This window comes from Nanorana parkeri, unplaced genomic scaffold, assembly GCF_000935625.1.
Source record: "Nanorana parkeri isolate BGI_ZX_2015 unplaced genomic scaffold, ASM93562v1 scaffold23, whole genome shotgun sequence".
Lineage (NCBI taxonomy): Eukaryota > Metazoa > Chordata > Amphibia > Anura > Dicroglossidae > Nanorana > Nanorana parkeri.
In genome coordinates, this window is record NW_017306291.1 from 848,921 (window position 1) to 866,502 (window position 17,582).

A 17,582-nucleotide genomic window follows, 5' to 3' on the forward strand; every position below is an offset into this window, starting at 1 on the left:
CAGTGCATCAGTCCAGCCCAGTCTTTTTTTTTCAGTTTAATCTAGTGGTCTGAGAAGACCCTTTGTTAACACTCCTGCTGGAACAAATCCAGACTTAGTTATGTCCCTCAGAGCTTCCTGAGCCTCTGATCAGCCATACCAGTATGAGGATTTTCCAACTTCCTACACTTTCTCAAACCAATAATTCCCACACACCTACCACCTCTTGTATCACTTTTGTAAGCTCTCACAGACAGGGCCCTTCTTACCATCTTGTCTTGTAAGGAGACAATACAGTTGTATGTCCTTATATTATAAAGTGCTGCAAACTGTTGGCACTATATAAATCCTATATAATAATAATAATAGTAATGTACCCCTGCTTTAGAACCTTAGGTCCCAGTGCTGTGCATATATCCTCAAACTGTCAAGGCTTTCACATAGAACAATACTTACATTTGCTTGGATAAATCAATAGAGCAGTTTTACCTTCTACTAAACTGCAGTTAAGATCTAAGGCTGCCCATAAACATTAAGGGGTCTATTCACTATAGCCCGTACAGCTCCCGAAATTGTCCGAGCTCTCATTGTAATGACAGCTGGTCCCAGCCAATAGAAAACAGTTGGGCGGAGCTAGCGGTAACTGCTAACTCTGCCCAATCGTTTTCTACTCCTTTTTTTTTTTTACTGTTTATCTATTCTGCTCGGTACCACGGAGATACCGAGCTGAATGCCGCTCGGCGGCATTCGGCTACTCACTCACTGCTGTTCGGCCCCTGTGTGAATAGGCCAAACAGCAGCGAGTAGCCTGCCGGAGGTTCGACTCAGCCAAACCAGATGTTGGAACGGCTGAGTTGAACTCCTTCTGCACTTTGGGTCAGCCGAACATGCTGAGCATGTTCAGCCGACCCGAAGCCAGACAAAGCAAGCCGATGTATGGCTGAAATCAGCCATACAAGCCTGAAGTGAATAGCCGAACAGCGTTCGGCTCACTTCGGGTCAGTTATTTACACGGCTGCCTACGGCAGCTTTGTTAATAACCCTCTAAGATTCTAATTGGCAAATTTGGTCAGTTTTTGCCGACATAGAGCAATGTTATGGAGCAAAGTGACGCTAAAGTTAAGAGTTAAACCTTAAAAATGCATTAGTGCTGACACTGTCCGTCCTTCTGGAGGGTGGCAAGTTTTGTTCCACCTGGACTCTGTGTGTTGTAAAGTAGCCACCGCTCCAAGCTCACTCCTCTAATAGACTGCAATTTCAATACAAATTAGCTAACTAAACATGAGATTGTAGTCCATCACAGAAGTGAGCTTGGGGTGGTAACTACTTTACAACACACACAGGGACCATGGGGAACAAAAGTAGCCCACCTCCAGAAGGAAGGACAGTTTCAGCACCAATTCAGAGATGATTTGAGGATCTACAGCCGAGTGACACACAAATAAGATGCATTTCTGTTAATAGTTAAGGTACTTGAGTGTATTTTTAAGATTGGCTGTCCTATTACTTGTTGTTTAATATGTTTTTTTGGAATCAGCTAATCTTATTACCATGCCTCACCAAAACTAAAAGTATTAGCTCCCAGTCTATGGAAAAACTAAGTGCACCTATACTCAAATGTCAAGCTTAATAATTTTACTGGGATTAGTAAAGATTAGTAGAGGGGTCATGCTAACCCATTGCTAGTCCATATTTTTGTATTATATGTCAATCAAATAAATCTGTTATTGGTTATTAATTGCTCTGTAGTATTGTGAGTTGGCATTTCTCAAGAGATACATGTGCCCATTCACATAGCTGAACTTAAAGCTGAAGTAAATCTTTCTTTAAAGATAAAAAGGGTGCCCAGTAGCTATAGCTACTGGCCATCATGTGCTAGTATACACAGCATATTAACACATTATGGCAGACTTAATTATGTAGATGGCAGCAATATTTGCTCCTAACAGATACTGGCCCTACTTCCTCCTTTGTAGTGCTACACAACGGTTGTGCTTTACTGCTACTTGAGTGGTTGTAAATTTAAGATATGCTCACTCTGGTTGCTAGATCTACAAATCAATATAATAAATACTATAAAAATATGGAAGAGCAAGCATGCAAAAATGTCCATCGCATCAAAAATTACTCCATAAAATTATTTTTTTCTTTTGAGCCTAGTGGTATGTTATGTTCCTGTGTCATATTTCCCCTACTGTAGGTCTTTTCATTTATACCTGGCTGACATGTACTAAGCAGACTCCAAAACGAGGTACATGTGACATTTCTTTCTGAAGTCCTTAGATAGAATTTTGACAAATCTCGCATTTATATCTTGTTAAAACAAGGCTGGACAAATCCCAGGAGTCGGGTAGCCAATGCTTCTTAAAAATGACAGCTGGCTCCAAACTTTCGAGGTTTTCTCTAGCTGGCTCCTAAAAGGAAATTACAACTGGTTCCTGAATTCCATATTAATTTGTTCACCCCATGTTAATGCACTAATAGCCATTCAATAGACGATGATGTAAATAATTGACTATCGGCATGAAGGTGCACAAATAATTGTAACGCACAAGCCACTGCTGATTGAACAAAAGTCAATTGGTTAGGTTGTGTTTTTTTCTGTATTGTTATTATTTTATCACTGGAAACAAAGTATTTTTCCTAAAATTAGAAACAGATACTATTTATGAAAAAAAAATGGGAACGGAAGTTGAGTGACCTGCAAGATTTCATCTTTTATTCTGCTGGTGAATTAGAAAAACTGATTGGTTACTATAGGCAACAATTCATCTTTTGTTCTTATGTTCATTCACTCTGTTATTTGCTGTTTATAAAAAGATATTGGTGCGTGTGGCAGCTTTTAGTTTTGATGGTAGACTTGGACAGTTTTAAATCTCCCAGTTGGAGGCACAGACAGTATTATAAACTCAAAACAGATTTTTTTTCCCCCTCATTTTATTCAAAACTAGAAAATGTTTTGCTGGTGATCTACATTAAGATGACCATAGATTTGTTGGGCAGCCTGATGTACATGCACAATTTCATTATTCATCATGTGGAGCTCTCCTAAAAATGAATACCGGTATTTGGCTTGGCCGAAAGATCATGCTAATCAATGGGATGGGCAGCGGGACAGGCAAAGGCAAGCAGCATCCTCTTATCACAGGGAGGAACAATAGTGAACGGGGCAGGGTTTTTCCTTCTTTGTACACATGCACAGTTCCCTCTTGGGAGTAGTTGGTTGGTGGTCTTGTGAGGGTCTCATGAATATGAGGTCATCACCCAATCAGCTGCTTCTGAGACTGCCACCTCGTATCTATTGGGTAGTCTTATGTTTTTTGCTGGCCATACACTTGGCACATTTGTTTGCAATTTCAGCTAGCGATTACTTGAACCACTTGAAAGTGGTTGAGATTGCTAGAAAATTGCATTAGGCTTTTTATCTTTTCACGCACAGATCTTTCTATTTGAAGACAAAAGATTCACTAATTTCCAGTATTCCATTCCTGACTCTGTAGATGTTAGATTTCCATGCTTTTGGATATATTTCAGCGTGGGTTTGTTGAATGTGAACCCCGTGGACGTAGTCACGGTATATTTCGGCAGTTGCATGAATTTACATACTTGTAGTGCGGGCAGGCTAACCACCGTGAATAGATTTGAGGCTTTTTTCCCCCTTTTTTCAAAATTAAACGAACAAAGCATCACGTGGGCCACAAAACTGAATGATTGATACAATCCTTCCTGCGATTGGCCATTATTTACTGGCTCTTAAGTGGCAGGTTGTATTTATGCTAATTTATCTGCTTCGGGGAGCATTGCTGATAGCAGAACAAAGTGAATAAAAGTAGTTTGCTTTGCAAATGAATGCAAATGGCGCAGCCTTTCGGGAACAGGGGCAGTGCTCTTGATTATGAGTGAAGCTGCCATTTGGACATGGTGAAAAGAGCACGCTTGAACCATTGATTAGGGGAGATGGTGAGAGAAGTCAGGAAGGGCTGCGTTAAGCTTTGCAGTAGGGCGGGCGGGTGTCAGCGTAGTTAGAGCACAGTGGGAGAGTGACAGGGAGGATTAGTGTCAGGGAGCAGCTTTGCTGCAGCTCAGGGGATGGATGGTCCCTGGGGTCGGTCACCTCTCACTGCTGTTCTCTGCTGATGGCTTGGTAATGAAAGTGTGTGATGCATGTCTGTTCATTATCGGAAAAGGTGATTAGATGAGCTATTTATCTGTAAAGGTTATTTTATTTATTTATTTCAATACACATATTTGCATCATTTTTATTTTTTCATCTCCCATGTGTGAAGCAAAATCAGTGTTGTAGAGCAGTGCGACACCGTGTAAAAATCACTTTGAACCTTAAATTCCATGCTGCTGTTACCAAGGAAATTGGCAATGGAAAATAAGTGTTATTGGTGTGTTATTGTTTTCAAAGTCTTATTTGGACAAGTTTTACATTTGCCCTGTCTGCGTGCAACATGGCACAAAAGATTAAATGGTGCAGAGCACTGTCTTAATTAGGGATGAGCAAACTGATTCAGAAATAAGACATCTGATGAATTGCAAACTTTATTTTTTTTGCTTTGTCTTAATATACTCTGGGAGTCATGCAATTTATGAATTGTGATTTGTATCTAAATCCTGTATTGCGTAATTCCCCAAACATTAGAGTCATTTGTATGGATATATTAAAGGAGAACTATGGGGTTAAGGCTTTTCCCCATAGTTCTCCTTGGGGTAACGGGAGGACACAAACTAGCGTCCTCCAGTCAGGGGCTGACTGGCAACTTTTAGCCCAGGGGGCAAGTACAACCTAGAGGCCCATGGTGCAGCAACTTGGCCTCGCTCCCGCTCTGCCTCTTCCCCCCGCCTTCTCCTTGCCCGTCTGCCATCAATAATTTATTCACGTGGGTGAAAGTAGAGATGCATAAAAATACACCACAAAAAGAGGAAAAGCACGTTTTTTTTTTCTTTTTCATTCAACATACTTGTACATTTAAAAAAAGGAATAAAATGTATCCATGTACAGTCCCAAAATCTGACCATTTAGTAAAAAGCTGTGTGGAGCTGCAACATCTTTACACATGAGCGGTTTTCCCATGCGTATTCGGCCATACGAATACGCGCGGAACCATGCTAAACATAAAAAACAATGCATTGCAATGTGCATTCTTCAGACTATTGCGGCATCTGCGCGGTATGAGAGCGCACGTCCCGCAAAATAGTCCAGGCGCCATTTTATGGGCATGTTGCCGCTGTAGTAGTATACGCAAACGTGCGGAATCTGTGCATGTTAACGTTTGCGCGGTTTAGTTCCACACGAAAAACCGCGCAGAAAACGCTACTGCTATGTGTGAATGGAGCCTAAGAATTATTTATAATGATTGCACCCATTTCGACATTAATTTAGTCAATGACAAACTTGTTGAAGATGTTTTGTTACATAGGTAATACAAGGTTGCATATGCTTTTTTTAAAAAAAAATCATATCTCTACTGCAAATCTTTTGAAGCTATGTTTATCTAAATATATACAGTATTACAATGTTGCATATGCTTTTTTGGCCGGGTGTATTTTGCTAGGCTTGGCAGCTGTTGCAGACTTTGCATTTAAAGGGTTATTAAAGCCTCCGGTGTTTTTGCATATATCTACTTATAGCGAGCAGTAGATATATGCAAAAAGTGTAAAAAAAAAACCACTTTTAAAAGCGGTTTAAACTTACCTGTGTCTTTCCCGCACGCTCCCATCTGAAAATGTGAAAATTCTCGGGCGGCTGCATCTTGGGGCGGGTGCATGGGCAGTTCACATTTTTGGCCGGGAGACGAGGAGAGACACTAGGTAAGTCTATGGACAATGTGCACTCGCATGCAGGAAGTGCCAGCAAGCTCAGAGGAGTCAGCGCAGGATCGGTAACCCGCAGCAGCGCCGGAGGGACAGATGAAAAGGACAGGAAAGAAGAAGATTGGATTAAGAAACATCATTTAAGGTAAGTGCTGACATTAACATTGGGAGGAGGGAAAAAAAAATCTTTGACTTTAATGTCACTTTAAAGTGAGTTTTATAAAAGTAGAGATCTGATACCTGCGTGCTTATAATAAAGATACACACCTTAAGTATAAAATGACTTCTGATTTTATTATTTATTAATCCAGAACGATGACGTACATTTCAAGAAATTTAGGAAGCATTATTGCAAATCCTTGCCTGCTTTTATTCTGAAATACTGAGACAAGCCACTACAGTCATTTCCTCATAGTGGGGAGTGCTACGTTCGGTTTGACGGCTAAAACCACACGATCCGTGCCAGAATTAGCTTAATAAGGGAAAGACTGCTGGGAAAATCAGTGAGCCAACCACATGAACTGGAATTAAGATTTCTGCAGGCTTTCTGTACGTACAGAGTATTACCATAGTTGAAAGTTTTGATTTTTTTTTTTTCTTCTCTGCAGTTTTAGAAACTCAAATTGCCATGGAATGTTTATTATAATAAAATTAGCTCACAAAATGTCTTGTGTAGCCGAGATTTATTTTATTTATCTTTAATTTCTGGTGTAGGTTTTCCTTCAAATCTAACAACGCTGTAGTATAAACTATAACGCTATGCACGTTTTTCTTGTTGTCTTTTATGTACATGGATTTATAATTGTTAATTTCCCTTCTGCAGATATCGTTATTTGTATGAATACAATCATAACTGTTCTGCTATAATTAAAGTTCAAATACAATTCAAATTCAGAATAAAAAGAATGCTTGTAACAGGTTATCACATAATGTGTTTATAAAACTAAGGAAAACCTAAGGGAAAAAAACTGGCTGGTTGTAGTAGGATTACTTAAACAGAATTAGAAGAATTTCTCTGAAGTTCCTTTGACAGCTGCCCCTGGGGCTAAGACTGGTTTACCTCCTGCATGGAGTACACCCTGGTAGGTATATGCTCCAGGCACTTTACAAGACAAAATCTTTCCTCTTATTACTCCCCCTTGACCCTGCTTATTACAAACTCCAGTTTTCCTTCTAGTCTGAAGCACGAGCTTCAGACTTCCAGGCCTGGTACAAATCTGGAAGATTTGTGGCCCAATCTTTCCCTCTTTTTGGCTGCGTCCAGATGTTATCTCTGTAACTCCTCCAACAGTCATTGGTTTGTTGGGGTAGATAATGCAGTTGGGAAATCTCACTCTACCCATGAATGGAGCTATGCAGCATTCCAAAAATGTCTGTTAATATTGCATGTGGCTTCATAATTCTTTGGACTATACTGAGCCAATTGATCATTGACCCTTGCCCATCCTACTGCCCACCTGGAACATGCTTATTCAGTCTTCGCAGAATAGAATATGTGAGCTTTAGCTCACTTTTTCGACATCTCCTACAACTGCATCTGGGTATCCGATGTGGGCCTGGGAGCTGGTGACTGTAGTGGAAGCTCTCACCTGGTCCTGTCTTTTCCTTTTCTTTTTTTTTCCTTTCTTCTTTCCCCTCTTTCTTACCCAACTCCTTTCTCTATGCACTGTTCATATCCCTCCCCCTCTACCCCCATCAGACACTTACACCTTGCTTTTCTCCCTCTGCTAATTAACAATGGCGAAAAAAAATCTTGTCATTTTTGCCAGGGAAACTCTACTGCGTAAAAAAAATGATGTCTACCCTACAGGTCCGCAGGCGACTTCACACTCTATTCTGTCTATCAATTTCTCAGTATGATCTTTAGTTAATTGTTTATAATGACCAGTGATTGCCTTCTTCATTTCTCATTTTTTCCTATGTATGCTGTGATTATCTGCCCTAATAATGCTTCTTCTCAAATGGAAAATCAAAATAAAGAATATAAAAAAAAAATGAAATTAAAAATAACTTTTATAACGTCACCAATCAGGAGCAATCCTCCAACTGTTGGCCACCACATAATATTCTTAGATATGGAATTTGCGTAATAATCTACAGCTGCCCATACTGTGTACATAGTTTATGGTACATCTAAAAAAAGATTGTGCTATAGGGTCATATAGTGTGTGGCCAGCTTAACATTGTAAGATGTTTGATAGCACAATGACCATGCGGCCTAATATGTGGCCTTCCAACCCTTGAGTTCATGCTGCAGCTGGGCCCTCTATGCATTGTGTTTTGTGAGTTGTCCTTGTGTTTGCAATGGACTCCTTCACTACCCCAGTTCTTTCCCCCAATAAAATACATATGGGTAGTTTAATATTCTTTAAAACAATGTGGCCTTGGAGTGTGTCTATAAGCTCCATGGTGGGAGCATTGGATTGTAAGCTCCCTCAGGAATTGGGACTGGGGTAGTGTGTAATTGTTTCAATGTACAGAGCTTTGCAATTTGCTGGCACTGTGTATGTGAACTAAACATGAAACATATGAATAGCAACAGCTGTTATATTCCGCTAAACATCTTTAGAAATTATTTGTATTTATAAATGTGTACAACAATCCAGATTTCCTTAAGGGTGAGTAACTTGTAGAAATTGTATTTTGTAAGTTATTATTATTATTATTATGGATTAACTTAAAATTCAAAAGTGAAATTATTGTTTCATATTTTATAACCAATCCGCTCTCAATTGTCATTTTTAAATGTGTAGAAGTGTAAAAAGTAACATCACTGCTCTCCCTTTGCACCAGGTTTATAAATCTTAGTGTGTGTTATTATTATTATTTGTATTCTTATTTATAGATATATATAGATCTATCTATCTAATATCTATCTATCTATCTATCTATCTATCTATCTATCTATCTATATAATATACATATATTTTTTAAGATTGAAACTTATGTCTCTGGTAACATTGGTACGTTGTTTTTCTCTTTTAGTCACCTGAATGGACGGAGGAGGACCTCAGCCAGCTGACAAGAAGCATGGCTAAGTTCCCAGGGGGGACGCCGGGTCGATGGGAAAAGATTGCTCATGAATTGGGTCGATCAGTGGCAGATGTGAGTTTTGCTGAGATTTGCATTGTACCGAGAGTGAGAAAACTGAGAGCAGGACGGGCAGTGTGAAAGGTGGCCGGTGAATGGAGCCTGACACCGTCTTTCTTTTCAAAAGCCGCAATCCTTTTATAGGCCCTGGAAGTGAACCATTAACTAAGTAAGCAAGAAGCAGATGTGGGCAAGTCCCCCGCTCTGCAATTAACAGCTGTAACTGATCAGCTGTACAGGGGATTTTGGCGCTTAGAGGTTTAGACTACTGTAACCCGATCGCAGAAAAACAATGCCACTTATACTGTTTGCTGTAACCCTTTTCAGTCACTTGGGTGGAACATTCATGTTGATGAATTTACTTTGTTGCACTGACACATGTTAGTTTCTTGGTGTGTGTGTGTGTGTGTGTGTGTGTGTGTGTGTGTGCAATTTTCTATGCATTGTGTATAAACCATAATGATTAGCTTAGGTGGTTATTTGGATGTAGGTGGAAGCCGTGTACTTTAAATGACTTCCTCAGTCGTGCTCCCTGTTATTATCCTCCCTATGGCCAGTCATTGACTGAATGTTTCCATGTGCTATGTGTATGTGTGCTGTGAAATTGTGACATTTGACGCGTTCCTCATATGAGGACAGACTGCCTGTTCATTTATTTCAAGGGTTCAGCTACACTGTTGCACGTGCTGTACATTGGCCACAGTCATTGTACCTGATTAAGAGACTTAAAGGAGAACTATGAGGTGAGTGATTTACATTCATCCTCATAGTTAGAGCCGACATGCGACAATTAATCTGTCACACGTCGCCTCTATCCGTCCCGGCTGCTGTGCTTTCAGTATATAGCAAGCTATTGCCCACTATATACTGAGCTTTGGGTCACGGGAGGAGGTTAGTATATGTCCTCCCGTGACCCTAAAGAGAACTATGGGATAAAAAGGTTACCCCATAGTTCTCTTTTAAGGGCCTTGTTTCCTGAAATCAGAGATCCCATCCTGGAGATACAGCGCCCCTTTTCAACTTAAAGGGGATCATTTTTACATTCATTTTTTACCAACGCTGGTTTAATGCCATTCGCACTGCATTCTCTCCACTAGATGGAGCTAAGAGGCATAGGATTTTCTGATGCTCCTCGGCTCCATCTATTATTGCTGTTACTATACAAGATTTATATAGCACCAACAGTTTGCGCAGCGCTTTACAACATAGGGAGACACAATTACAATACAATACCATACAAAAATATTAGAAGGACCCTGCTCATAAGAGCTTACAGTCTACAAGGCGCAGTGCTGTGGGAGCGGCATTTGGGGGCGCTTGATTTATAAATGATCCCCTTTCAGTTGAAAAGTTGGTGGTAATGTCTCCTGCACCCTCCCCAGTCTCCGCAGCCACAATGGCTTGTACACAAATCTCCAGCCTGGTGCCTATATTTATGGTAGTATATGGCACATATGGAAGACTTGAACTGCATTTCAGTGAAAATACTCTACATTATATGTCTGTTTTAGCAATTAAATTATAATCCTGGATATAATACTGGACAGCTGCTGAAATAACAGGATAAGCCCCGACTGTATTTAGCACTGTGTTCAGTCAGTCTGTATAGACTCCTAGGCATTGAGAGGAGCACTGAAGCACAACTATTGAGCAGCACTGCTAAGCAGGAAGCATAATCTCTATGGGCAATGAGTAAAGTGTGTGTTCCATATACATATATCATATCCTATAAGCAGAAAAGTTTTTTGTTTTTTTAAACTTCTATATAGGCAAAAAAAGTGATGTTTCCCCTTTAATTATGCTTCGGCCGTGAGTGAATTTATTGTCTGTCAGCCAGGGGTTAATTAGGTTTGTTTCCCTGATTATGAAAGGGAAAAGCAGATTGTGTGTGCTGTAATCACAGCTCGTGCTTGCTGACCTGGTTACCTGTAGCCCCGTCTCCCCATCAGCTAAAGCACATCTGTTGCTTGACCCACTTTCTGAGCACAGTCTCTAGCCCGGGGCTTAGGACTCATTCCTGTTCTGTAAGAACAATCCACCCATTTTCCCCATCTGACAATGTTTACTACATAAAAACATGGAGACGTTGTACCCAATAGACTAACACGGGAAGTTGTTGTGTAGTCATAACTCCTCAGGCCCATGTCCTTTCCAAGCTCTGCTGATGTCTTCTGCAGGTTAGGAGGTTGTTTTCAAAGAACGTACTCTGTATTACACACACAGGATTTTACATCGTTCCTTCTAGTATAATAATTATCATTATTATTATTAGTGTTGGGCAAAAAAAGTGCCCATTTGTGGAATATTGTAAACACACACACACACACACACACACACACACACACACACACACACACAAATACACTTGTAAAAAAAAATTGCTCTTTATGTATATCGAACAAGTTCACACACAACTACACTTGTAAAAAAAAATTGCTCTTAATGGATATCGTACGAATTTGGTTACATTCGGACATTCAGATGCATCCGAATTTCAGAATTCGAATGGGTCCGGATGTGAACGAATCCGAATATACGTGTATCGAAAATCCTGATCCGTCCGAATTTCGTTCAAAATGAAACTAAATTGTTGGGGGTTGCATTACAGGCACGGTCATGTGACTTCCTGTTCCTGAGTAGAGAGAGTCAATAAGAGCAGTAGGAGAGCACACGGTGTAAGAACTAAAATGACAAAAGAGCCCCCCCCACTGGAAAGTTAATTTATAATTTAAGGACCCCATCCGAATAGATCCGAATTGAAAAAAAAAACAAAAACATTCAGACGGATGCGAAATCCAAAAAGTAGAAGTAGTAATATCCGAATTGATTTGAAAAAAAAAAAAAAATGTTTTGCCAGGTCGCATGGCTATTACTTACATTATTAATGTCATAATTATCGTACATTACATATCTATTAATAGATCAGATATATTCAGTGTTGGTAACATCATTTTATTACATCTCAACACATAAACAGTTGTGAAAACAGGTTTTTTTTTGCAGGCTTTCTGTACTGTTAAGTCCACCGCTGAATAATAAATACCCAGAAATATAGTCAATTCGATTTTTAAAGCTGAACTGCAATCAAAAATAAAAATGAACAGCTGCTAAAGATAAAATAGCATAATCTGCTTGTTCTGCAATATTCAGCTTCAATCCAGAAATTTCCCCCGCAGTCATTTTTTCTGCCTCCTAGATGTCCTCAGTCTGATGGTCAACATCATTCAACTCACTTCCCCCCAGCCTGTGACTGGACAGTGAAAGGAAAAGCAACATGGTAATGAGGTAATCTCTCGGTTACTGATTGGCTTTTTGTGCTGCTTCTTCCTTTCACACTCCAGCCCTGCTCTACAGAGACTGCAAGAGGCTGATACCAGGTCAAATTCAAGGAACATTGCTTGCATTTAAAAATACATTTAATGATGTATGAATGGTTACACAGCTGCATTCATGTGCGTCATTTGTTGTGCAGTCAATCTATGTTCGCACTTCCTTCGGTTGCAGTGGAGAGTGGTTCACCTTCATTCCACATCCTGACATGAAATTGCTCACAGTCTCATCTATATAACAAACTACATACAAAGACAATAAAGTTCCTTTAGGCCCCTTCCACACGGGCGGTCTGATTAGGTTTGTCTGTCAGTTTTTCAGACTACCCCGATCAGATGCCCAATGCAAGTCTGTGGGCAGCCGGATTTAAACGGACGGGTGTTCCCCGGCTCCAGTCAGGTCTGGAAAAACAAACGCAACAGTGTCCCGCTTCACCAGACCGGATCGGGGTAATCTAACATCCGATTCCCCATAGACCGACATGGGGTCCAGTCATTTCATTTTTTTCCTCCATCGCAAGACGGAGGATAAAACTGGAGCGACGGGTGTCACAGCGGTGACATTGGATCTGTACTGCATGGATCCCCTCCTGATCAGACAGTGTCTATAAGGGGCCTTAAAGTGCCACCCAACCTTTGTTGAGAAAAAAATCAATGCCCACTGGGTGATGTACATTGGATGGATTTTTACAAGCTTTGTTGCGGATTCCTCCTTTTTTGTTCTACAGAAAAAGCCATTTATTTCACAATGTCATTTCCCGACTGATTCCAGAATTAGGAGGGTCTGGCCTCATTATAACTACCTTGCACACTCTCAGTGTTCTAATGAGGAAACTTGCAGTGTCGGCATCCCTTTTAAAGTAGTGATGTGCAGTGGAGTCCTCGCTAGGTAAGGCATTTCCCCCCTGAGCCGCCCTCAGCCTGCCCCTTAGTCCGTCTCCACCCTAACCCACCACCACCACTGACCCGCTCCCAACCCGCTCACTGACCTCCTGTGTGGAGGAGGGAGGGAGGAGACAGGGAGGAGCCTCACCAAAAATGAAATTCCTATTGCAGGGGAGGCCTACATTTTTACTTGTAACTTGATGCAGGCTAATAGCAAAATGTGTGAGCCAATCACAGAAGCAGGAAATTACATTCCGTGCACCAACGCCGCCTCCAAGTTGCCATAGTGCAAAATTGAATTTTTCAAACAGTTTTAGAAAATTACTTGGCCTTCAGAATTAAATGGAAAAGTCATTTTTAATAACATTAAATGACGAAATGGTTTGTGTAGCAATTTTATATTACTTTTAAACTAAAGGCGAGATGTTCTTTCAAGTGAACCTGTCATCAGTAAGAAGTTTACATTAATATCATTATTAATCACAGAGATGCTTTCATGTGCTGGGAGTCCCAAAACCAGCGTCAGTCTATTATGTAAATCTCATCTTTGGCTCCGGCACTCCTCCTCCTTGCTATTGGACACCTCACTAAGCAATGGAGAAGCCAAAGAAGCATGGAGCAGACGGCCATAGTTCCAACTACCTAGCTGAGGTGCTTTTTTTATACAATAGCCCTGGGTTCCGGGGCTCTGCAAGCTGAATGGCGGCACAGACAGGCACGCTTCTTTTGCTAGCAGTTTGTGACGGACTAGTTTACTTTAAGGGCACCAGTTATATAGCTCAGTGCTGCTCCAGTGACACTGATGTACAGAGCAATATGATTATAATTACATGATCTTACAGTGGCCACACACGCACACACGCACTTCGCACGGGTAAAATGTTTACAATGCTAATTTATAGCTTTCCCCAGATGATTTTTGTAACCACAAAGGCCACTTAAATAGTAAAAATAACAGGAAACACAAACTGTCTGGCATGCAAAACGGGCCGTAATGTGATTATTAGCTGCAGGTTTTTTAAATTAAAGGCCACAAATTCTCGGATTTCATACTTGTGAAGCGGTACGGCTCTCCGGCGCGGAGGATGTAAACCATCTCGGCATCTCTCTGTGGTTACTAATCTCCTGCATTCAGGTTGCGATAACAGACTGATGGGGGATTTGCCGACTGCCTGGAAAAGGGCTCAGGTAAGCAGCAAAACAACAGACAGGTGGATAGATTTAAGGCAACTTTCTTAATTACTGTGCTGCCTCGCCATACGAGCGGAGGTGCTCGGCTCAGATAAATTGTTCCTCCTGTCGCCAGAGAGAAATAGTAGAAGTTAATTTAAGGGGAAAAAAATAAAAGCCCTTCTCCGGTTGAACCTGTTTAGAGGAAATAAATCGGAATCTGGCCTCAGGCTCCTTCTAGAAGCTATAACCTAAGTCAGCCATATTGGGCTGTATTCAGGAAAGAAGGTTGGCTGGGTATAGCAATGAGATGTAAGCTCTTTGAGGGCAGGGACTCATGTGAATGTACAGTGCTGTGTAATTTGTCAGCACCGTATACCTGTAATAATAATTGAATGGTTTCCAATCCCATCGCAGTATCCCCTTAGCCATATAATGTACTGGCGGATTGTTCCTCTGACACCATTTGTAAAGTGCAGTCCCTTGTGCAGCTCCAGGTCCTGGTTTATAATGGTTTGAATGGTTCAAAAAAAAAACTTTGTTTTAAATGTGGGCTAGGGTTGGGTTGGAATAAGTGAACATTATACCTGGGGTAAGGGAAATGGAGGAAAAATGTGGAATCCCCCCATTTTCTAGGCATATTAGGGGATGTGTAGTAATTCTGTCACACTTCAAGGCAATGCTATGCAGAAGCAATGAGACTGATCCGGAGTCTGACTTATTTTATTTTTGCAGCTTGATTCACAAATTCCCCCCCTCCTAGCTGCTCCATAGTAGTATTGCAAAAGAATCAAACCTGCCCCTGACCATTTCTTATTTGTGCATGTTTGGTGTTAAAATATTTCATCTCCAGTGTTAATTTTGTTGCAGACCTGTGAAAAACTGTCTGTTGGCTGCCACTAATGGCAGACGCAGGGGTCACAGATATACAAAAAAAACATTCACAAGGACTTTGCATACCGAAAGGCAGTCTGATTTGTGTCTAATTTTGTCATTAGTTTGCTGAATAAATGTCTCCAATAAATCAAACATATGTGGCTTTGTATATGCTAGAAGATACTCATATGGATAGACTAGGAAAGGGTCAGGCTGTTTCCTTGTTGGGAGAGTTCCCTTCACTTCCTGTCTCAGAGACTCAGCAGGAAGTAAGAGAACACCTCCCCAAAATCAGTAGAAATCCCACATTTGGCTATTATCCCCGGGACTGGTGCCCCGCTGGGTGATTTTCCGTCACCTTCCAGTGGTGACGTCATATTTTGGATTTTTCCTCATATGTGTCCCAGTGAAAGCTGGTATTTGAGGGTGGGCATAGCAAGTTACTCTTGATGAAGTTTCTAGCCCTTCCCCAACTCATAAATAAAAGGTTTGGACAGGAGTTCTACTTGACGGTGGTAATTCGCTAATGATCCAGCTCAGCCAGGGACGTCTCCGGTGAGGACATCAGATTATGGGCAGCTCAGTAGCTGGCTCTGATAGGACGGGTTCAGCTTTCTCTCTGACGGTCTGTGGCATTACAAGTGAATAAAATAAATGTGACGGGGTGTATGTTACAGCCAGACTCGTAGGGACAAACAGGCCGATAACACGAGACTGACATTTTCTTCTTTTATTACAAGATAAATGACCGAAATCACAATAAACCTAAAACAAGAAGAAGACCATAAACATTTTGTTTTGTTTGATTTACAGTTCCGGGCATATTTATATAAAGCAGTTAAAGTGACACTAAACTCAGGAGTTATCGCTTAAAATTACATTCAAGTACCTTAATTATTAACAATACTGGACCTTATTTGTGTATCACTCGGCTGTAGATCATAAAATCATCTCTGAATTGGTGCCGACACTGACCTTCCTTCTGGAGGGGGGCTACTTTTGTTCCCCATGGTCCCTGTGTGTGTAAAGTAGCCACCTCTCCAAGCTCGGTCCTGTGATGGGCTACAATCTTAAATTGATTAAACTAAATGTGAGATTGTAGTCCATCATAGGAGTAAGTGACTACTCTACAACACACACAGGGACTATGGGGAACAGAAGTAGCCACCCTCCAGAAGGAAGGACAGTGTCAGCACCAATTCAGAGATGATCCTTGAATGTAATTTTAAGAAATAACTCCTGAGTTTAGTGTCACTTTAATCTAAGATTCATCAAGCATTCACCGCAGGTGAATCTTCCTAGTGTCTGTGTTGTAAATGACAGTGATTGATTCACCACCAGTGAATATTTGCTGCAGGTCACCTAAATCATAGCTGTCAGTACAATTTTTCTGCAATGTGGCTTTAAAAAATGAAACCTAATATAGCCCCGAGTCAATGATCTGATTTACTATTTCTTACCAAGCTGGCCAGACTCCAGGAGAACTTTTTGTTCCCAAAGTTTTGTTTTCAAGATGTTTTTTTTTTATTTTCCAATGGTTAGTAGAGTCTGACTGACGTTCGTTTTGGACCATAGTGACGAGAAAAAGCAAAAGCACAGGATGGAACATTTTTCTCATTTTTTTGTACGTAATTGTGAATTTCATTCAGGAAGAATGGTACATCTTGTACTGCGCATATGCTGGGCACAAATGAAGCCCATTTAATACGTTCGGGATTTCATAGAAGTAGCTGGTCTGGGTGAAAATTTTTGCAACGAAATTAGTTGACTTGATGGCAAGATCTAATGCCCTGACAAACAATCACAAATGAATGTTCAGTTTCTAACAGCGTATGGTCAGCTTTCATCACACACACACACCATTTGCAACTAACTGCGCATCTGTTTGTCTTGCGTAGAATCCGGCTGACCCCTGAGCCGTCACATCTGCCCACCCTTATTCACCACCATCTTGGCGGGCGGCCATCTCCTGTGCTGCTACTGAGATACAGTTGAATCTAGAACACAGTTAACCGTAAGGGTACATCCATATGGGCTTGTTGCCGGCATGTGGGAACACACACGGGGGGAGGGGTGTAAGGGACTCCTGAGTCTCGGAAGCACAAAGCGGTGTTTGGATTTTACTGCAAATTTACTTGTGATCTGTATATCTTACAAGAGGGAGAGTTGGAGCGCTCTCATGTCACTTCAGTACCCATAAAGCACTCCAGTTTATAACTTTGTAATGACGGAATTGTTCAGTAATCTGAATATTCATTTAGTTACAGTTTCCGAAGCAGGGACAGCTGATGTTATGCAAATCAGCTCATTTAAAGCAGTGTGTCCCCCTCCCCACCATTGCATCACAGTTACCACATTAGGTTTTTTACTTCATTGTCCCATACACCGGTCCTAGTTTGTTTAAGGTTCCCCCCCCCCCCCCCCCCAAAATTT

The 17,582-nt window shown here is 41.0% G+C and overlaps 1 protein-coding gene across 2 annotated transcripts in view; it reads left to right on the forward strand.

Moving 5' to 3' along the window:
- The window catches only part of DNAJC1 (DnaJ heat shock protein family (Hsp40) member C1), a 129,210-nt gene that overhangs the window by 104,425 nt on the left and 7,203 nt on the right, over window positions 1-17,582 (forward strand). For both annotated transcript variants that reach the window (XM_018564069.1, XM_018564075.1), the window contains exon 12: window positions 8,785-8,904. In XM_018564069.1, the coding sequence (XP_018419571.1) occupies window positions 8,785-8,904 (120 nt within the window). The remainder of the gene's footprint in view (window positions 1-8,784; window positions 8,905-17,582) is intronic.